The 21,644-nt window shown below is 44.4% G+C and overlaps 1 protein-coding gene across 1 annotated transcript in view; it reads right to left on the bottom strand.

Annotated features, from left to right (window-relative positions):
• Window positions 1-21,644, bottom strand: part of GARIN1B (golgi associated RAB2 interactor 1B) — a 22,779-nt gene extending 1,135 nt beyond the window's left edge. The window contains exons 1-6 of the mRNA XM_068972423.1: window positions 21,396-21,644; window positions 20,010-20,194; window positions 18,303-18,555; window positions 14,102-14,223; window positions 11,024-11,061; window positions 7,265-7,440 (exon numbers count right to left, since the gene is read on the bottom strand). Of these exons, the coding sequence (XP_068828524.1) occupies window positions 7,265-7,440; window positions 11,024-11,061; window positions 14,102-14,223; window positions 18,303-18,555; window positions 20,010-20,194; window positions 21,396-21,644 (1,023 nt within the window). The remainder of the gene's footprint in view (window positions 1-7,264; window positions 7,441-11,023; window positions 11,062-14,101; window positions 14,224-18,302; window positions 18,556-20,009; window positions 20,195-21,395) is intronic.

The following is a 21,644-nucleotide window of genomic DNA, read 5'->3' as shown; positions in this document are numbered from 1 at the left end:
CTCTGTCCATGGGGATTCTCCAAGCGAGATACTGGAGTGGATTGCCGTGCCTACCTCCAGGGGATCTTCCCAACCCTGGGATCGAACCCAGGTCTCCCTCATTGTAGGCAGATTCTGTACTGTCTGAACCACCAGGGAAGCCCTTTCATTATCAACCGACAGTGAGCTCGTTTTCCAAATCCTCTGCCTTGTGAATGACAATACAAGTCCCAGTTCACAGAAATCCCAGTTTGATGTTAGCTGTAAAAGCCTTTTCTGACCTTGCTAGGCATAACAATTCCTCCCTTATTTACCTTAATACACTTTGTATCTTTGGTATGTATGTTCCTGCATGCTTAGTCCTGTTGGACTCTTTGCAACCCCATAGAGGAGCCTGCCAAGCTCCTCTATCCATGGGATTTCCCAGGCAAGAATACTGGGGTGGGCTGCCATTCCCTCCTCCAGGGTATCTTCCTGACCCAGGGATAGAACCCTCTTTTTTGACTCCTGCAGTGGTAGGTGGGTCCTTTACCACTAGAGCCACCTGGGAAGAACAGATTTTGCTATAAAACGCTGTTTATCCATTTGTCCTCCAGATTAAGCTCCAGGAGAGAGATCTACCTTTATCCATCTTTGTACCTGAAGCTTTCAGCTTACTGCCCAGTTCAAAGTAAATGCTTAATAATGTTAAGTGAACTGAATGGGTGGAACCCATATGATGTTCCAATTGAAGAGAAACACAGGAAATCATGAACTTATTCATTTTCAGTCATGAAATTAGAATTAAATAAGGATAGCTCAGTTGGTAAAGAATCTGCCTGCAATGCAGGAGACCCAGTTCAATTTTTGAGTTAGAAAGTCGGTAGAGGAGGAAAAGGACGTGAAGGCTGACACACGTCAAGAAACATCACCATAGCTGCACCCAAGGCCCATCGAACTGTAAGGGAAGCGCCGAAGGACTGTTTATAGCAGATAGAATAATGTCAATCTCAAAGGGCTGATAATGTTCTTCAGACATCCTAACTGTTCTTATATGGTGCTACTGAACATTCCCTCTGCAAATGTATTGTTTCCTGTGTACAAGACACTGTTCTAGGCACTGGAGGCACAGCAGGGAACAAAATGGACGAAACTCTCGCCATGGGATTCTCCAGACAAGAATACTGGAATGGGTAGCCATTCCCTTCTCCAGAAGATCTTCCCCGACCCAGGGATCAAACCCAGGTCTCCTGCATTGCAGGAAGATTCTTTACCATCTAAGTCACCAGGGGAGCCCCAAACTCTCTCATGGTGCCTATATTCTGGAATGTGGCCTATAAACAATATACAAAAGCAAAATATATAGAATGAGAGGTGGTGATAGATGCTTCAGAATAAAATAAGGCAGGAAAGGAGACTTCCCTAATGGCTCAGTGGTTAAGAATCCATCTTGCAATACGGGGGATGCAGGTTCGATCCCTGGTCACGGAGCTAAGATCCTGCATGCCGAGGAGCAACTAAAACCCGGCACTGCAACTACTGAGCCTCAGTTGCTCCAGAGCCTGCACACCACAACTACAGCCTGTGGGCCACAACGGAAGATCCCTCATGGCGCAACTAAGACCCAATGCAGCCAAATAAATTATTTTTCAAAAAATAAGGCAGGAAAGGAAAAAGGAAATGTTAGGACCATCAGGAGTGATTTGCAGTCTTCAAGAGGGTAGCCAGAGAAGGCTCCTGAAGAGGACCATACATGCGTGTAAGTGAACATCTGACTTTGGTGAAGAACATCCCAGGAAAAGGCAACAGCGAGAGCAAAGGTCCTGAGCTTCTGAAGCCTGCTTGGAGTGTTTGAGCAGCAGCAGGAAGTCAGTGTGACTGGGTAAAGTAATTGAGGAGAGTAGAGGATATGAGGTCAGGGAGGTAATAGCTGGGATGGGGGTGAAGATGAGAGGGACACCATGGAGGGCTTTAGGCCATTTTAAAGTCTTTAGCTGCTACTATGATTGAAGTAATGTGGAAGAGACTGGCTGTTTACCAAACTGTTTCCTCTTCATCCTCTGATGCAGCTGGACTACATTTCCCAGCACCCCCCTCTCAGGATATGGCAATGTGACAGAGCTTGGGCCAGATGATGTCCACTACTTCTAGTACTGGCCATGCAAACCTGCCACAGGTCATTCTCCAAGCTCTTGTTCTTTCTGTGGCAACCCTGGGAGCCGTGTAGCACAGATGGCAAGTCACAAGATGGAAGGAGCCCAGGGTCCTGTTGAAGAGCCACTCCCTGAACAGGACACCCTTCTTGAACTTTTCCTGTGTGTGAGAAATGAAGTTCTGCTGATTGTTGTATGCCACTGATATATTGGGGCTTATTTCTTAGAGAAGTAGCATTACCTTAATACAGATGGGAAGCCATTTGAAGGTTTTAAGCAGAAAAGTGACATGCCTGAGATCTTAAAAGGGTCACATTAGGGACTTCTGTGGTGGCCCAGTGGCTCTGACTCCATGTTCTTAATGCAGGGGGCCCAGGTTCCATCCCTGATCAGGGAACTAGATCCTACACGTTGCAACTAAAGATTAAAGATCCTGTGTGCTGCAACAAAGACCTGGTTCAGCCAAATAAATAGGTTTTTAAAAAATAAAATAATGTTCTGTACAAAAAGTAGTATTAGTCACCCAGTCATGTTCAAATCTTTGTGATTCCCATGGACTGTAGCCTGCCAGGCTTCTCTGTCCGTGGGGTTCTCCAGGCAAGAATAGTGGTATGGTTAGCCGTTCCCTTCTCCAGGGGATCTCCCTGATCCAGGGATCAAACCAGGGTCTCTTGCATTTCAGGTGGATTCCTTAACATTGGAGTCATGGGAAAGTACGTTACCATCAATTAGAAAAAAAAAAAAAACCAAGCCAACGTTTGAAAAAAAGGAGTCACATGAAATTGAAGAGGGTAATATTAGAAACAAGCCACTCATTTAGGTGACTTTTACAACAATACAGATGATGATGGCTTGGTCCAGGGTGATAACAGTAGAAATTCTGAGAAGTGTCAGATTGTGTGTATATTTTGAAAGCAGTTTAAAGGTGTTTCCTGATGGTTTGGAAATGAGATGGAGAGAAAGAGGAGTCAAGGATGATTCCAGGTTTGAGTAAGTAGAAATATGGAGCTGCCATTTACAAGAATAGAAAAGACCTTGTGGGGAGCAAGTCAGTATTGAGAGATCTTTTTTTTGGACGTGTTGAGATGCCTGTTAGAAATTCAAATGGAGTTGTCAAGTAGGCAGTTGGCGATCATAGTGTTCTGGACTAGAGAAATACATTTGGGAGTTACTGGTTTATGTGTGGTATGAACCATGAGGTTTGATTAGAAGAGACCCAAGACAGTCCTGCAATTCTAGTGTTTAGAGATGGTGATGATGTTGGTGGTGGAGGGGTGTTGATGAGAATGAATTAGCAAAGGAAACTGAGAAGAAAAGCCAGTGAAAGAGGAGAGCATAGTGTTCTAGAAGGCAAATGAGGAAGTGTTTCCAGGAGAAATCACATATGTTACATGCTAACAGAGGGGTGAGGACTCATTGACCATTGGCTTTAGCAATGTGAAGATCAGGTTTGGTGTTGTAGTGGAAGGGTTCAAGAGAAAATGGGAAGCAAAACATTGGAAACCCTTTTAGGGAGTTTACTAAAGGGGAACAGGGTGGGCAGAGAGCCCAAGAGAGGTTTTGTTTTATTTTTTTCATGTTTTTAAATGGAAGAAATAGCAGTTATATTAAGGAAAAATGCCAGCATGTTTGTTACTGATGGAAAGCCTCTAAGAGAATCAAATTGATGATGAAGGGAGAAGGGAGAGTTGCTGGAGCAATGTCCTTGAGTAGGTGAGGTGGGAGGGGACCCAGTACAACAGGGGAAGAGTTGGACTTTGCTTAGAGCTAGGAGAAGGCAATGGCACCCCACTCCAGTACTCTTGCCTGGAAAATCCCATGGATAGAGGAGCCTGGTAGGCTGCAGTCCATGGGGTCGCAAAGAGTCAGACACAACTAAGCAACTTCACTTTGACTTTTCACTTTCATGCATTGGAGAAGGAAATGCAACCCACTCCAGTGTTCTTGCCTGGAGAATCCCAGGGACGGGGGAGCCTGGTGGGCTGCCATCTATGGAGTCGCAGAGTTGGACACGACTGAAGCGACTTAGCAGCAGCAGCAGCAAGCAATTCTTTTATATTAACAAGAAGAGAATCTAGATCTGCTGGTCTGTTTCTAGGTGAGTGGTAGGGGTGGTCATGAGAATTTGGAGTTCTCTTTCAATTGCTACTATGTTCCCAGTGAAATAGGAAGCTGGGTCATCAGGAGGCACTGGGGAAGCCTCCCACCCAAAGGAGAAGATGTGAAATAGCCATTCAGCAGAGAGAGCAGATGAGGGGAACATAGTGTGAGCTCCAGGGAAAAGGACCCTCTTGAGAACTGAGATAATGTTGAGGTGAAACTGGGTAATATGGCATGTGATTTTTCTCTAGGCAAGCTTAGTGGCGTGGGAAACTCCCTAGTGATCCTAATGCAGGGGCCCTGGGTTCAACCCCTTGTTAGGGAACTAGATCCTGCAACTAAGAGTCTGAACGCTGAAAACTAAAGATCCTGCATGCCTCAACTAAGATCGAAGATCCTAGGTACCGCAACTGAGACCTAGTGCAGCCAAAAAAAAGTTTAGCGTCATGGTGGAGAGTTCGATCTGGCCAGTTAATAAAGTGGAAGAGGTGCAAAGGCGCTGAAGGGTACTTGCAAGAGAGTCGTGATATTCAGGATGGATCGTGAAATCTAGGCTGGAGGGGAAGGGAATGAGGATGTGAGGACAGGAAGGGATAATGAAAACCCAGCAAGAAATTGCCGGATTGTTGGGGTTGAAGGATTATCGGACTCAGGGAAAGACAGGAGATGGTATATAGTTGGAGAGTAGAAATGATGGGGTGGGGTGCAGTTATTAGTGGCAAACTCTAGGGTAAATTGGGGGGGGTCAGTGGCTGAGGAGGGTTAAAGGACAAGGAGAGCTACTAGGGTATGGGAAAGATCATTTATGTGGGTACTGAAATCACCAAGAATTAGGACATAGCTCACCCTTGGCTTGATCAATGATGATCGAGGAACTTACTTTTTAGCCCTCCAACCATTTCAGTCTGAAAACCGCTTCAGTGAAGAAAAATACCCTCCCCTAGGATAGCCTAAATCAAAGCAAGATGTCCAGAAAAGCTTTCCAATTGGAAGGCTGGGTACCTTTTCTGAAGTACGTATAGTCTGGCTTTTATTGAATGTGCAATATTGTGCATTTTAAATAGAGACCAGTCCATGGTCTCTCTAGCAGACCCTCTTTAGTGACTCTCTTCATCCATAATTTGTGAACCCTTGATTTTACCTATACTTTGAGCCTGGAACCTCTGATTTACCTGTAGCTTGAGCCTGTGTCTCCTCTCTTTGGAATATCTAATAAGTACTAACAAGATACTCTATTTCAAGGGGGTATGGTATGCAGAAGAAACTGAGCCAGTGTTTGTAGGGCTAAGACAATAGAAAGCCTTATTTGTGAAACTCAGGAAGAGAAACTCCCCCTACCATATGCACCTTGTCTTACAACCTCCTGCAGGAAACTTGTATAGCCTCAGACCCAAACCACCATTTGGAACAGCAGGGCCAGGCTAGCAGGTCCAAGTCAGGAAATGCACTAAGGCAGAAGGTCTAAGGCTTGAATCAAAACAGAGGGACTAAGGAGAAAAATTGGCAAAAAGGAACATTTAAGGAGAGGCCTTTGGCTGGAATTCATTTCTCTCCCCTTATCCTTGTCCAGAGGAGTCTGAGCAGAGAAGAAAACACATGTCTCCTTTGGTATATGGCCTTACTTTGAAGTTTTAAATTAGATAAATAGAAGCGTGGTGAGGCATCTCTCAGTGTGCTGCTCATTTCCTTCTGTTTCCACTTTTCTGCATCACCCCTCTTCTCTGTTTTCCGCCCTCCACCTTCCTCTTCAGCCCCGTTTTGTTCTCTTCCACCTCTTTTCCGGTTCTAGTTCTCTTTCCTCCCTTCTCTCTCTCGATCCTGGTCCTTCTGAGAGCGTATGTTCTTGTGCTGGAAGGGAGGGGAGGTGCGGTGATGTGTGGTGGTGAGGATGCAAAGTTACGGACCAGAATAATGCTTCTCATCTGGGTGCCATGCTCCCAAGCGATTCTCCAGGGAAAGGCTATGCCGTCAGCGTGAGACAATTCTAGTTTTTCCTTAGGTGCAGCTTTTCTCCTCCCCTCCATAAAGACAGTATCCCACAGAAAGCTGAATGCTGCAGAGTGGTGTTGGCAAGGGTCGTATGATTCTCTCTACTGTGAAAGGGTAGCTCAAATAGAACTTCCTGTGAGTATAGGAGAGAAAAACTTTCAATAAGATGTAGCTTGCCTTATGAGCTCTTCTATCGGCACCTAGATACTTTGGTTAGTTTTTTAAATCGTCAACTGTTGATAATAGGTAACTTATAAGAGTTAGTGGCTTATGGATAATATTTTACTCTGGAAAACATAAACCACTGTACCTTCTTTAAGGATCTCTCTCTGGTTAGACAGAGGCTCATAGGAAATACTTAATGAATGTTAAATGAATACATGGATGGATGGATGAGCCGTGGTGCATGGAAAGATAAGGGCTGGGCCTCAGAGAAATTTGATCCTTACACCTCATCCCTCCTGGGCTTCCCTGGTGCCTCAGATGGTAAAGAATCTGCTTGCCTTGCAGGAGACTCGGGTTCGATCCCTGGCTCAAGAAGATCCCCTGGAAGAGGGATCAGCTACCCACTCCAGTATTCTTGCCTGGAGAATCCCATGAACAGAGGAGCCCGGTGGGCTACAGTCCATGGCGTCATAAAGAGTCAGAGGTGACTTTCACTTTCATTCCTCATGGACTTCCTCCTTCCCACTCTACACAGCAGAAGGTTGGGATTCCCATGGAGGCCAGAGAAGGAGACGGAGCTCCTCCCTCTGCAGAGGCAGCCCCTCATGCCTCCTGCACAGCACGGAGAAGGCAGCTCTAGTGACAGCCGTGTCCTGCTAGTCTCTGTCTTTTGAGCCACTTGTAGGAAGCCCAGGGGCCTCTGGTAGCTCTGGAGGTGCCACTCTTAGGGTTTCACTCAGCCCAGTTGGAGGTAGAGAAGAACAGGGCAAGAAGAAAGAGGGTTGAGGTAGCTGTGGCTGGTCCCCCACTCCCAACCCACAGCCTCCTGGAATCATTCCCAAGACCCTAGAACCTGAACCCAGGCCGGTCCCAGGAAGGCAGTAGATGAATGCCGTCACCGTACCTATGAGTGGGGCCAGCTGGGGCCCAGTGGAGGCTGCCAGAGTGCTGAGGAGCGAGAGGGATTGCGGCCCAGAGGGGTTCTCTCTTTCCCACTCTCCGTAGGTGAATGAATCCCTCCAACTGAGGTCACGGGTGCAAGGGATGGAGTCTTCACTCGGAGAGGTTTTTTTTCCTAGGTCAAAAAGGAATGCAGTTGTTTGTACTTTAATTCACAGAGCACACTCACAGGTTCCAGCCAACATTTGTGAGGTGCTTATTATGGGCCGGGCACTCTTCCAAACAATTACACGCATTAATGCTCTTTTAACCCTCACAGCAACCTCCGAGAGGTCAGTGCTGCCATAGTCCCCATTTGATGCATGAGGATTTTGAGGCCCAGCAAAGTGAAGTCACTTACCCACGGTCACATCGTGAGGAGGCAAGGCCAGAATCCCAAGCCAGATAGCCAGGCAACAGAGCCCGTGTTTTTACCACTACATCATGTCAACAGGCAGTACCCATAAAACGAGGCAACCAACGTGGCTTGGAGAGGTTAACCAAATGAATTCCCCCAGGAGATTCAGCTAGCTGAACAGGTAATGCCCTTGAACCCAGATGGTCTGAAGCCAGAGCCTGTTCTTGGTCCACTTGGCTCGAGTTACTTAAGGGTGGCTCACAGCCCAGCAGCGTTGGCGTCACCCAGAGCATGTGAGAAATGCAGTCTCCGGTCTGCCCAGATGCTCTGAATCAGAATTTACATGTTAACAAGATCCCTAGGGAGGTATTTGCACATTAAAGTTTTAGGAAGGACCATATAGATCACATCACCCACAAATGGGGAAGTGACATGTTCAACTACACAGGTACACTTGGGAACGCTGGCTTTTCCAAATGTAGCTCCCTCTCTCTTTCCCTCTGATCATCCAAAAGTTTTAAGAGGCTGGGGTTGTGAGCATCCTTCCAAACTGAAAGTGTATGCTACTTGGCCCAAAGAGAAAAGAGGGGTTCCTTCAGGTCCAAGGAAAGAACAGGGTCCTAAGTACATCCCAGGATCATTCATTGCAATCAGCCTAGGGACATCTTGGGAGCAACAGTTCCGATGACACAGATGTCCTATGACTCTGAAGTTCTAGCTGTTTTCTCAAGTCCTAGAAGTAAGTTTGAAATATTCTCTAGCTCTATCTTCTTCAACACTAATCTCATGGGATATGTTTTGAGTGTATGTGTATGTACATGCAGAAAAATTTGCAAAAATTTGAATGTGTGTTTGAATGTATGTATAAAAACATGAATGACTCACCAGGGTATTAGCAATCACATAATATTAGAAAGCAGTTCTAGACTTGCAGAAAATGTGGGCCAGCAGTCAGCTCTGCTTACCATAAAGAACAGGGGCTGAGAACTGGCAACCTCCAGGCTCACTTTGGTCTGCAGATACCTTTTGTTTGCCCACTAAGTTTTGGCCTATACTGTACTTTGTTGGGGAGGAGGCAATGGCAACCCACTCCAGTACTCTTGCCAGGCAAATCCCATGGATGGAGGAGCCTGGTAGGCTGCAGTCCATGGGGTCGCAAAGAGTTGGACACGACTGAGCGACTTCACTTTCACTTTTCACTTTCATGCACTGGAGAAGGAAATGGTAACCCACTCCAGTGTTCTTGCCAGGAGAATCCCAGGGACGGGGGAGCCTGGTGGGCTACCATCTATGGGGTCGCACAGAGTCGGACACTACTGAAGTGACTTAGCAGCAGGAGTACTTTGTTGGGCTTCCCTGGTGGCTCAGATGGTAAAGGATTGTCCTGTGATGCAGGAGACTCGGGTTCAGTCTCTGGGTTGGGAAGATCCCCTGGAAAAGGGAATGGTAATGCACTGCAGTAGTCTTGCCTGGAGAATTCTAAGAACCGAGGAGCCTGGAGGGCCACAGTCCATAGGTTCACAAAGAATCAGACACGACTGACCAACTATCACTTTCACACTATAGATTTTTACGAAGTGGGGGGTGGGGGTGTTTGTGATATAAAAATTCAGATTTTTGTTTTTTCTTGAAAAATCAGATTATCTGGCAATGCCAGGCCTGTGTTGCAGCATGGCAACCATTAATGAAACTTTAATTGAAACATTCACTTTTTCATTGCCACAGTCCCCATCACTCCCTACTGTCTCTTCAGTGCTGAACCGTGTCAGCCCAGCTGTTGTTTTATGAATAATAGGGATGAGAGAAAAATTAGCCATTTCTTATATCTATGACACATAGACTTCTTTACTCCTTTATAACACCTGCAGATGTTTGAGTTTGAATCCCTGGTTTGGATATAAGTTGGCACAGCTCCTCTGGGATCTACACACTCCTCCAAATACAACATGATATTCTGGCTGCCTTATGAGCCGATTTGGAGGAATAATTCCTTTAGGGATGTGATGATGAATATTTATTGAGCTCCTATTGCATTCTCAGACCTGCGCTTCCCACTGTAGGAATTCAGAGGCATGCAAAAAAGTTTAGTATTGGTTGAAGAAATAAGACTTAAACCTATGAAACAATTAGGGAACTTATGTTATGAAAGAGAGGTTATGAGCAAGGCAAGATGTGCCTGGACAGGAAGGTGTTGTGAGTGTTGTTGTTTAGTCTCTAAGTTGTGTCTGACTCTTTGCGACCCCATGGACTGTAACCCTCCAGGCTCCTCTGTCCATGGAATTCTCCAAGCAAGAATACTGGAGTGGGTTGCCATTTCTTTCTCTAGGGGACCTTCCTGACCCAGGGATTGAACCCGTGTCTCCTGCATTGCAGACGGATTCTTAACGCTGAGTCACCGGGGAAGCCTCCGTTGTGAGTGTATCTGGATGATTAGGCAGGATTTAGAGTGGCGTCAGGAAGAAGGGAGCAGAGGAGGAGGAATAAGTCATGGGGAAGGATAGCTGAGGTTTGACCAGAGCAGAAGATTTGAGCTGGAGAAAAGGAAGCAGAGAGCTCCCAATTAAGGAGGAGAGAGTAATCAGGTGAGATGGGTAAGAGATGGAAAGTTCATGCAGGATCAGCCATGCCAAAATGAGTGGATTTAGGGTAAACTAGAACCTGAGAATGCATCGGGAACTGGCTGCTGTTTCCAGGATGTGTCATGCTGTCTCACACAGACTCTGTCTCTTTCTAGGATCCCTGCCTCATCCGCCTCGGCCAGCCCACTTGTACTCATCCTCTGTGACTCAGCACAGACCCCAGGTCTTCCGGGACAGCTTCCCAGAAGGAGTGAGGGAGTTCTGCCTTTGTGCCCTCAAGACAGGAGCACCCCAGTCTTGAGCTTTGAATGTTGCCTGGAAGGAGAGGTTATATGATTTGGAAATTTACCCATTTGACTCCAAAAACTATAAACCCCTGAATGGGATGCTGTGTTTTTCTTCACTGTGACTCCAAAGCCTTCAACAGTGTTTGGCACTTACCGAGTGCTCAATGTGTGTTTTTGAATGAATGAATGAACTAGCAGGAGATTGTTGCAGTGGCCCAGGCAAGAGATGATAAAGTGGACTAGGGTGGGATCTGTGGGCTTGGAAATGAACTCAAGAATGTAAAGAATATTTAAAAGAAAGAAACTGGGGTGATGTGGTGCCAAATAGACGATGGTGACCGCAGATCCCAGAAGAACTAGAACCAAGGTACAGGAGGAAAATGGTGATCCTGACAGCACAGGAAAGCTGGGATGGGGGGCTGGAGGGAATTTTATTCCTATGTCTGCAGAGCAGAAAGATTCTCCAAGATCCGGGTGCCCTGTGCCCTCCCTTACCTGAGCTGTCCTTTTTGTTCTCTGTCTTTCTGCTGCTCCTGGAACTCCAGTCATTTCAGGATCAAGGAAATAAAGGTCAGAAGGAAAAGAATAGAAAGTGAGACTCTTGTTTTAAAGCTTGTTTCTTGTTATATTTTTCCTGATGCAACAAAAGCTTTAGAGGCAGATATAAATATGAAAACGGACAGCTGTGGCTATACTGGGTGGATGTGACCCATATTAAAGCACCAGAAGGAAAACTAGAGAAGGGGAAGGTAGGGTGGGGTAGGGGTTTGGGGAGCAGAACCCTTGACGCCGACTTTGCTGAGGTGGAGTGGGCGTGACTCCGTCTGTTTGGCATCGCAGCCATTCATTTTATTTGCTGTAAGTGGCATATTGCTGTTGATGTGCAAAAACTGCTAAAACTGCAACCAGACCAGAACCTGCCTAAATGAGGAGAAAAATCATCACTCCAGGGCTTCATGCTGGGAAATGAAAAAGAAGAAACTAAACGTCTGTACAAAGTAATTGTTTGAGATGGGGAAGCAAAAATTAAATGTTCCCAGCTTCTCGCATCCTTCTGATCCGTCTTGTACATGACAGCCCGGACTCGGTTGCCATGGCTCCCTGGCTGGTCCCATCACACCTAGCCTCCCTGTTTTCAAATCGCTGTCACGAAGGAGCCAGCTTGACCTTTTAAAAATGTAAATAGGATCACAGCACTTCCCTATTTAAAATGCTAAGGTTCCCATTACACTTAAAAGCTTAAATCCATTCACATGGCTTCCCAGGCCCTGCCTGGCTTGGGCCCTGCCCACTTCTACATATGTCCTCCTACCAACATCCCCACTTTCCCACTGATCTTCCTCCCTTTCTCTACACTGACTCATTAGGCTTCTTACTCAGGGCGAAGCCTCCGTCTTACACCCATTTGTTCCCTTAGTCTGCACAACTTTCCCCATCCTTTATCTGAGTTCTGTGAGTTTTTCCTTCAGGTCTTCACTTCTCTGACCTTTCAGAGATATTAAAATCTCTCTGTGCCAGAGATTGCCAGTAGGCCCCCAGCATCCCTTCTTCCCTTCTGCTAAGGCAGAGCATCTAATTTTGTGTTGGGCCCATGGCTATGCGGAGTGAAGGCTTCATTTCCCAGCCTCCTTTGCAACTGGGTGTGGCTATCGTTATTCAGTCTCTAAGTCATGTCCCACTCTTTGCAACTCCATAGACTGCAGCACACGTGGCTCCTCTGCCTTCCACTATCTCCTGGAGTTTGTTCAAATTCATGTTCATTGAGTTGGTGATGCTATCTAACCATCTCATCCTCTGCCACCCTTTCTTTTGCCTTCAATCTTTCCCAGCATTAGGGTCTTTTCCAATGAGTTGACTCATTGCATCAGGTGACCAAAGTATTAGAGCTTCAGCTTCAGCAACAGTCCTTCCAATGAATATTGAGGGTTGATTTCCTTTAGGATTGACTGGTTTGATCTTGCAGTCCAAAGGACTCTCAAGAGTCCTCCAGCACCACGATTTGAAAGCATCAATTCTTTAGTGCTCAGCTTTCTTTCTGGTCCAACTCTCACATCCATACATGACTACTGGAAAAATCATAGCTTTGACTAAATATAGGTGTGGCTAACGAGGTATAAACAGAGGCTTGTCCTAAGAGTAATAAAGAAAATCTGTGAGTTAACATTTTGAGACAATCAAAAAGTTGCTTCAGAATATCTTGTTCTGGGAATTCCCTGATGGTCCAATGGTTAGAACTCTGCACTTCCACTGCCTGGGGTCAGGAGTTCTACCCTTGGTCAGTGAGCTAAGAGCTTGCAAGCTGAGTGGTGTGGTCAAAAAAAAAAAAAAAAATTGCTGTATTAAGTCCAGAGCTCTCCTGTTCAGAATGTGATATCTTACCCTGGAACTTCTTCATTACAGATCTCTGTGTGATATACCGAGTGACAACCCCAGTATAAAAAATTATTCAACAGTGGGCAACTAATAAGTCTTTTTCTTGTGTTATCACTTTTCTACTTTCAGCCCAAGTTAGAATACAAGTTAATATTTGTTGAAATTTAACTTATAACTGCCTCTAAATTTGCTGAGGACCAGCAATCACTTGATGCATTTGGGTTCATTTTATACTGACACTATCTGGATGAGGTTGGCATTATCATAATTTCCACTTTACAGATCTGAAAACTGAGGCCCAGCAGAGTTAAGCAATGTGCCCAAGGGCTCATAGTCAGAGCAGTGACTTGGGTCCAAACCTATGTGAGCACTTACCCACTATGAGACTTTGCCTCCTCTGCGCTCTCCTGATTTTCAGTTTATTACTGGCACTCATACATACAAAAGAACTTTCTCTTTAAAATTCTCTCTCTGAGTTGCTGGTCCCTGTCATGACAAAATCTCCTTCTCTGGTGTCTTTCTCTCGTGGTGACATTTACTAACTTATTTCTGTTCTCCCTTTTCTTTGACACCACATGTCAAGTTCGCTAGGACTCCGGTTCCCACTTGATCTTCGCTCTCTGGCTGTGGTACTCTGAGGTCTAACTGTGCTCTGCTTTTGTCTCTCTCATACACCAGTCCTAAGAGTCAACCCCAAGTCATCTGTACCTACAATGACATTTCCTCAGACATGGAGAAGACAGGCCTACATGAGGGAGCTTTCCAGAAAACACTTAAAAAAATGACCACAGAAGCTCCATAGAGTCCAAGCAGAGGCCAAGTATGTAGATAAAGGAACTCAGTGATAGAGGATGTTTTAAACAATGTTTTGATTATTTCTCAGCAGGAAATCTAGGAACTAGATTAGAAATTAGGTTTTACATTTCCACTGTGTCACTAATTTATTCTTAATATTGAAGAGGTTACTTTTCATTTTTTATGAATATCCTCCTCTGAAGTCAAGCCCACAGTGCTTGTGGAAGACAAGCAGGCAAAGAGACCACAGAAAGGTTTCCCTGAGTCAAGAACACAGACTGGATTGGATATGGAAGGGCAGAATTTCATGTACTTCCTTGTGTCCCTTAATCAGATTACTTGGTTTCTGGGTCTCTGGGGCAGACCACCTGCGGACATCAAGCTGGCTGGATTTGAGTCATGTACCTGAACAGGTGGTGCTGATGCAAGTCCGCAAAGATCTGACAGAGGGCCTCACTCTCCCCTTTGGCCATCAGCTGCATGAGGCTCTCGCTGGGCTGGGAAGCTTGGGGTTTCTTCTGTACTAACTAGATAGAGCAAAGAAAAACAAAGCCAGGTTGTTAAGGTCTTAGCGTCTCTGCACAGTTTCCTAATATCATGGTCTAGACCCTCAGACAAAGCCATGTCAGCAGCTCAGAGAGGCAATTCTGAGGCTATATCTGTTTTGATCTCTATTGTTATAAATTTCCTTTGATGTCCTAAGAATAATATTGTTAAAACATAATTTAGTGTAGATAAGCTATTCTTAACATACCTTACTATGTTATTGAACAGTCTATTAATATAAACTTTAATAAAACTTACTGTACTTGGTTTTATATTTAAATAGAGGGGGTTAAATGTTTATTGTAGAAATTAAATGTTTTTCAAATTCATTTCTCTAAGAAATATCCTGTGTTGGGGTGCTTTTTATGCCAAAGTAAAATTACCTCTTTTCTTGTTGGCTGTGATGCCCTTCGGATGTTCTAGTTGTGCGGGTGTGTGTGTGCACATGCTCAGTCATGTTAGACTCTGAGGCCCCATGGACTGTAGCCCACCAGCCTCCTCCGTCCATAGACTCTTCCAGGCAAGAATACTGGAGTGAGTTGCCATTTCCTCCTCCAGGGGATCTTCCTGACCCAGGGATCAAACCCATGTCTCTTGCATCTCCCACACTGGCAGGCAGATTTTTTACCACTGCACCACCTGGGATGTCCCCTAGTTGTGCACGCTGCTCATGTTCATTTAATATTAATATTTACTGAATATCAACTACTTACCAGGCACCGGGGAATCTCAGTGAAAAAAACATAAAAATCTCAGCCATTGTGGAGCTTATGTTGTAGCTCACGTCAGGCTTCAGTTCATTAGACTCCAAGGCCTGAGGCAAAAAGGCCCAGGTGGCTTCCCTGATTTCTATCAAATATTTAAAGAAGTAGTAACATCAATTCTTCAAAAACTCAGAAACAGAGGAGGAGGGACACTTTTTAAATTACTCAATAAGGCAAGGAGTATTCTGATACCAAAGCCAGGCTATCACAAGAACACTACAGACCAATCTCTAATGAACATAGGTGAAAAACTCTTTTAACAAAATGCTAGCAAACCAAATCAAACTATATAGAAAGGCTCATATACATCGCAATGTAATGGAATTTATTGCAGCAACACAAGCCTGGTTTAACATCTAAGAATTAAAGTAATATAATATATGGGCTTCCCTGTTGGCTCAGTGGTAAAGAATCTGCCTGCCAGTGCAGGAGACCTGGGTTCTATCCCTGGGTCGGGAAGATCCCCTGGAGAAGAAAATGGCAACCCATTCCAGTATTCTTGCCTGGGAAATCCTATGGACATGGACAAAGGAGTCTGGCAGGCTACAGTCCATGGGGTTGCAAAGAATTGGACACAACTTAGCAACTAAACAACAACAATATACTATATTAATAGAATAAAGAACAAACAATATGATCATCTTAGTAGACAGAAAAAAAGCATTTGCCAAAATCTAATACCCATTCATGATAAAAACTCTTAATAAACAAGGAATAGAAAGGAATTTCCTCTATCTTATAAAGGGCATCTACAAAAATCCCGTAGTTAATATCATACTTAGTGAAAGACTGGATATTTTCCCCCTAATACCCGGAATGAGGCAAGGATGTCTGCTTTTGTTACTTTTATTAAACATTGTACTGAAGGTTCTAACTAATGCGATAAGCAATAAACAAATAAATGGATCCAAGTGAGAAATGAAATTAAGCTGTATTTATTTACAGATAATAAGAATGTATGCATATATGTAGAAAACCCTAAGGAATCCATGAAAACTACTACAGCTAATAAACAATAATACACAAAAATCGACTGTATTTCTATATACTTTCAATAAGTGATACAAAATTAAGACAACACAATTCCATTCACAATAATATCAACAACAATCAATACTTAGGAATATATTGAACAAAATAAGTGCAGAACTTATAAACTGAAGGCTGCAAACATTGCTAAGGGAAATTAAATTAGATTGAATAAATGGAAAGACTTTGTATACATATGTACTGAAAGACTCAATATTGTCAAGACGTCAATTATCCCCAGATTGTTGTATAACTTCAACATGTCGTTATCAAAATTCTAGCAGGTTTGTTGTGTTTTTTTGCAGAAATTGGCAAGTTGATCCTAAAATTTACATGGAAATGCAGAGGATCTGGAATTGGCTATTCCAAAACAATTTGAGAAAGAGAAAAATTGGAAGATTTACAACACCCAATTTCAAATATTAAAATTCAAAAGTTTCAAAAAACTTACTATAAAGCTTCATTTATCAAGACATTGTGGTATTGGCATAAGAATAGGCAAACAGATCAATGGAACAGAACTGAGAAGCCAGAAAAAAATCCTTAGGTTTATGGTCCAATGCCAAGACAATTCAACGTGGGAAGGATAGTCTTATAACCAATGGTACTAGACCAGTTATAACATTCACATGCCAAAAAAAATTTACTTAAAAGTGTACCCTTACCTCACGTCATACAAAAATATTAACTCAGGGATCAAAGACCTACACGTAAGAGCTAAGTCTAGGGACTTCCCTGGTGGTCCAGTGATTAAGACTCCATGTTTCAAATGGCAGAGGCTCGTATTCAGTCCTTGGCTGGGGAACTAAGATCCCACATGCCACGTGATGTGGCCAAAAAAAAATTTTTTTTTTAAAAAGAAGTCTATACAACTTCTTGAAGAAAATATAGGATAACACCTTTGTGACTTTCGGTTGAACAAAAAGTTTTTAGATACACCACTAAAAGTCAGATCTATTAAAGAAAAAATTGATAAACTGCACTTCATCAAAATTTAAAACTTTTGCTCCTTAGAAAACATCATTAAGAAAATGAAAAGGCAACTCACAGACTGTGAAAAAACATTTACAAGTCATATATCTGATAAAGGACTTGTATCCATAATATGCAAAGAGCTCTTACAACTCAATTAAAAAAATTTTTTTAAATAAGCAAAAGATTTGAATAGAAATTTCACCGAGAATATATGTAAATGGTTAACAAGTCTCTGAAAAGTTCCTTGACAGGAAATCCTAATTAAAAACACAACATATTCCCTAGAATGGCTTTAATTAAGAAGATAATATCATTGTTGGTGAAGATGTGGAGAAAGCGAAACCCTCTCACATTCCTGGTGAGAATGTAAATGGTACAGTCACTTTGGAAAAAGGTTTGCCTGTTTACACACAAACTTACCATATGACTCACCAATTCCAAATTCTTGGAATCTACCCACAACAAATGAAAACATACCCTAACATACATCTATACAAAAACTTGTACACAAATGTTCACAGCAGCATTATTCATAATAAGGCCCAAATGAAATAATCCAAAGGTCTCCCAGGTGGTGCAGCAGTAAAGAATTTGCCTGCTGATACAGGAGATGCAGATTCAATACCTGGGCCAGGAAGATTCCCTGGAGGAGGAAAGAGCAACCCATTCCAGTATTCTTGCCTGGAAAATTTCATGGACAGAGGAGCCTGGTGGGATGCAGTCCATGGGGTCTCAAAGAGTTGGACAGGACTGAGCGTGCATGCACGAAAATGATCCAAATGTCCATCAGCTGGTGACTAGACAAGATGTGGTCTATCCATGCAGTGGAATACTATTCAGCAATAAAAAGGAAGAAATTGTTGATAATCTGTGACTCTAACAGAGAGTTGGCCTCATGCTATGATATGAATGAACTTGAAAAACCTTATGCTAAGAGAAAGAAGCCAGACACAAAACACTATATATTATAGGATTCCATGTATGTGAAATGTTTCAGAAATATGAGTAGAGTTTGAAGACAGATCAGTGGTTGCCTAGGGCAGAAAGTATGAACAGAATGACTGCAAATGGGCATGAGGGAATTTTTTAGGGTGATATTGTGGTGATGGTTGCAGAACTCTATACATTTACTGAAAATGCTGAACTGTAAACTTGAGTGAATTTTAATCAAAAAAGTGATTAGAAAAGGCCTAAGGCAGGGATCGCCTTCCCAGGGTGCTGCCATATCAGCTTACCAAAGCTCTACAGCTCAGCTCTGGCCTTGGCTGGAGGAGGCCATAGTGTCCACTTACCTGTGAGTCTCCTGAGGGACTGCAGCTACTCTTGGGTACCAGGCAGTGAGTGACAAGAATCCTGGGGTCTTTGGTGGTGATGGACAGGCCCTTCTGCAGAATTTGAATGAGCCGGATCCAGAAGTGGAAGACAGTCTCAGGATGGTCGGGGTGGAGTTTTAGATAGTATATCTTCTCTGTGACTGTCCTCAACCGCAGGACACGTTGAAGGCTGTCAGAGACCTGGAGCTCCACAAACTTCAATGGGAGAATCCTGAAGATGCAAGGGAAGACATACATTGACAACACACATGGTCCAACCCTGTCTTCATTAAAATGAAGAGTGTCTCCTTTAGGACCAAGGCTTTGGGGGTGGGTTGGAGTGAATGGTTAGCACAGTGATTCTCAAACTTTAGGGAGATCAGATTCATCTGGGGAGCTTGGTTAAAATGCAGACACCTGAAGATACTCCCAAAGATTCAGATTCAGTAGGTCTGGGGTTGGGCCCTGGAATCTGCATTTTAACCTCCACCTATCCTTCTACGATTCTCATGCTGGTGTTCCCTGAATCCTGCTTGAGAGGGGCAGCCTGGGAGTAAGGTAGCTGGCATCATAGGGATTTTTAATTTTCTTAGGAGCTGACCTAAGGCCTCAATTACTCTTCCCAAAGGAGCTAAAGTTCAGGGAGCTGGCTTTGGATCTGGGATTAGTCAGCGGAACTGGGTTGCACTTGCTATAGGGGCTGCTTAGAACATAATGGAGAGGTTTATTATTGAAACAACATGGAGCAATGAAAGGTTAACTTGGGCTTCTGGGAATATCTAGAGATTCTTGAGATCTCCTGCAAATTACTTGAAGAGGCTCAAGCATCTAAAAGGGCCACTGCACACTGCTGTATTCAAAATGGATAACCAGCAAGGGTATAGCACATGGAACAATATTCAGTGTTATGCGCCAGCCTGGATGGGAGGAGGATATGGGGGGAGAATGGATACAAGTTATATGTATGGCTGAGTCACTTTGCTGTTCACTTGAAACTACCACAACATTGCTAATCGGTTATACCCCAATACAAAATAAAAAGTTGGAAATCTGAAAAAATAAAAGGGTCATTGCATCCTGGACAAGCATAATATTACAGTTCCAAGAAAGACTTCATTCAATTCACTTTACCAGTAGGAAAACTGAAATGCATCAAGTAACTTGGGACTCAAAAATTGTTTTGAGTCTGCTGCTGCTGCTTCTAAGTTGCCTCAGTCGTGTCCGACTCTGCGCGACCCCATAGATGGCGGCCTACAAGGCTCCACCATCCCTGGGATTCTCCCAGCAAGAACACTGAAGTGGGTTGCCATTTCCTTCTCCAATGCATGAAAGTGAAAAGTGAAAGGGAAGTCGCTCAGTTGTTTCCGACTCCTAGCGACTCCATGGACTGCAGCCTACCAGGCTCCTCCGTCCATGGGATTCTCCAGGCAAGAGTACTGGAGTGGGGTGCCATTGCCTTCTCTGGTTTTGAGTCTAGTCAGTTGCATAAGGTCTAGAACCTACATCTCCCAACCAACGCTTCATCTCCTAGACCCGTTGGCTTCTTTGTCCCTTGCCCCAGAGTAGAGAGACTTCCTAAGAATTCAGTGCAGTGAATGCAATAAGAAGGAAAGTGGGGGTGTAGACTGGCCCTCCTTCCTGTCCATGTTACGTGCCTCCCACTTTGCCCTACTTCAGAGTGCTCACCTCTTCAGGATGATCTTGGGGGCTGTGGATGGTTTGTTCCATATCTGGTTCTGCCCGTGGTGCCATTTGACACTAGCCATTAGGAGGATGTTGGGAAGAGGCAGGCAGGGCACGGAGGAGGTCACCCCCAGGGCCATGGTGTTGCAGGCTTTGTAGATGTCTATCCAGTTCCTGCCCTTTCTGACCTGCAAAGCAGTCCCCCAGGCACAGTCTGAGCATTTGGCAGAAGCAGCAGCATGTTTCACGAGAGAGCTTCTCAAACTCGGCACTGTTCACATTTGGGGCTGGATAATTCTTTGTTTGGGGGCAGTGGGCTCTCCTGTGTGTTGTAAGATGTTTAACAGCATCCATGGCCTCTGCCCAATAAGATGAGGATAGCAGTGACCACCCCAACCCCACCCCCAAATTGTAACAATCCAAAACACTTCATTCAGACATGGCCAGTGGCTTCAGACATGGCTCCACTACTGGTGGGGGCAAAGTCATCACTTGTTTGGAACCACAGTTAAACCTATATTGGTTAAACAATTGTAACAGTGTTTACTTTGCCTATTGTGGGTTGACCAAAAAGTTCATTTGGGTTTTTTAAGCTGAAATGGAAAAATCGAATGAACTTTTTGACTAATCCAATGTTAGCAATTGCCCACAAGAGTCTCCTGATGTCACACTTCTACAAATCCTCCCCAGACTGCTTCCTGGCTTTTATTTAAAAAACCTGTCCTTTGGCACTTTCTTGAGGGGCCCTATTATCTCCTGCATCTTTTTTTCACTGTCAGGCCCCTGTAACCCCCAAGTGCTACTTATTCTGGGTCCCATCTGGCCTAAGGAGAGCCCAGGCAAGGAAACAAAATGCACCGAGTGCTCCTGTGCTGAGGCCTTTGCTTCCCATGTTTCATGGAACAGCCAGGTCAGTCCCACCTCTTTTACAACAGAGAAAACTAGTGCACAGGTCACCTGCTCCATGACATGCCCTGACGAGAAAAAAGTGGACCAGACTCCGAGCCTAGATCTCTCTGGGTACCCAACTTCTATTCTTTCATCCATCAGCACTTCTGCTCTAAAGCCCTAAATAGCATCTCATTTTACTGCCTCTTCGTTCATCTACTTTGAACTGACAGCCTGGAGAATGAAGTAAACTAAGGGATTCAGAGATCAAACCCTCCCCTCAGAGCAGAGAACCCTTGACCTCTCTCCCCAGAGTGACTGCAGGAGAAAGCCTATGTGGGGCTCTGCAACGCCAGGGTCAGGTGTGGGTAGCCTTGCCTTTGGTTCCTCTCTTTGCCTCGGTTGTCACTCCACTCCAGTTCTGGGGACAGACTCTCCGTCACATTGTGGGAAGAGATTTAGAGGAATCAAGGAGTGCCATTCGGAGCGGCCCAAGAGTACCTGGACAAAGTTGCTTTCAAACACCACTGATTCAGGAAACAGGTTGAATTCTGGAGAATGAACCATCTGGCTGAGCAGTCCCTCCTCCACACCCAGGCCCACTCCAGGATTTGGTTCCCCATCCACAGGAAAGAGGCCCCTGAATTCTTCCCAGGCATTCAGGGAAGGGAAGGTTGGATAGGATCTTGTGACTTTTACTGTCTTCTTCGATTTGTTCCAAGTCTTTCTATGTGGAACTGATGACAACAT

This window comes from Capricornis sumatraensis, chromosome 5 (genome assembly GCF_032405125.1).
Source record: "Capricornis sumatraensis isolate serow.1 chromosome 5, serow.2, whole genome shotgun sequence".
In the NCBI taxonomy this organism is placed as follows: domain Eukaryota; kingdom Metazoa; phylum Chordata; class Mammalia; order Artiodactyla; family Bovidae; genus Capricornis; species Capricornis sumatraensis.
This window is presented reverse-complemented; position numbering and strand designations above follow the sequence as displayed.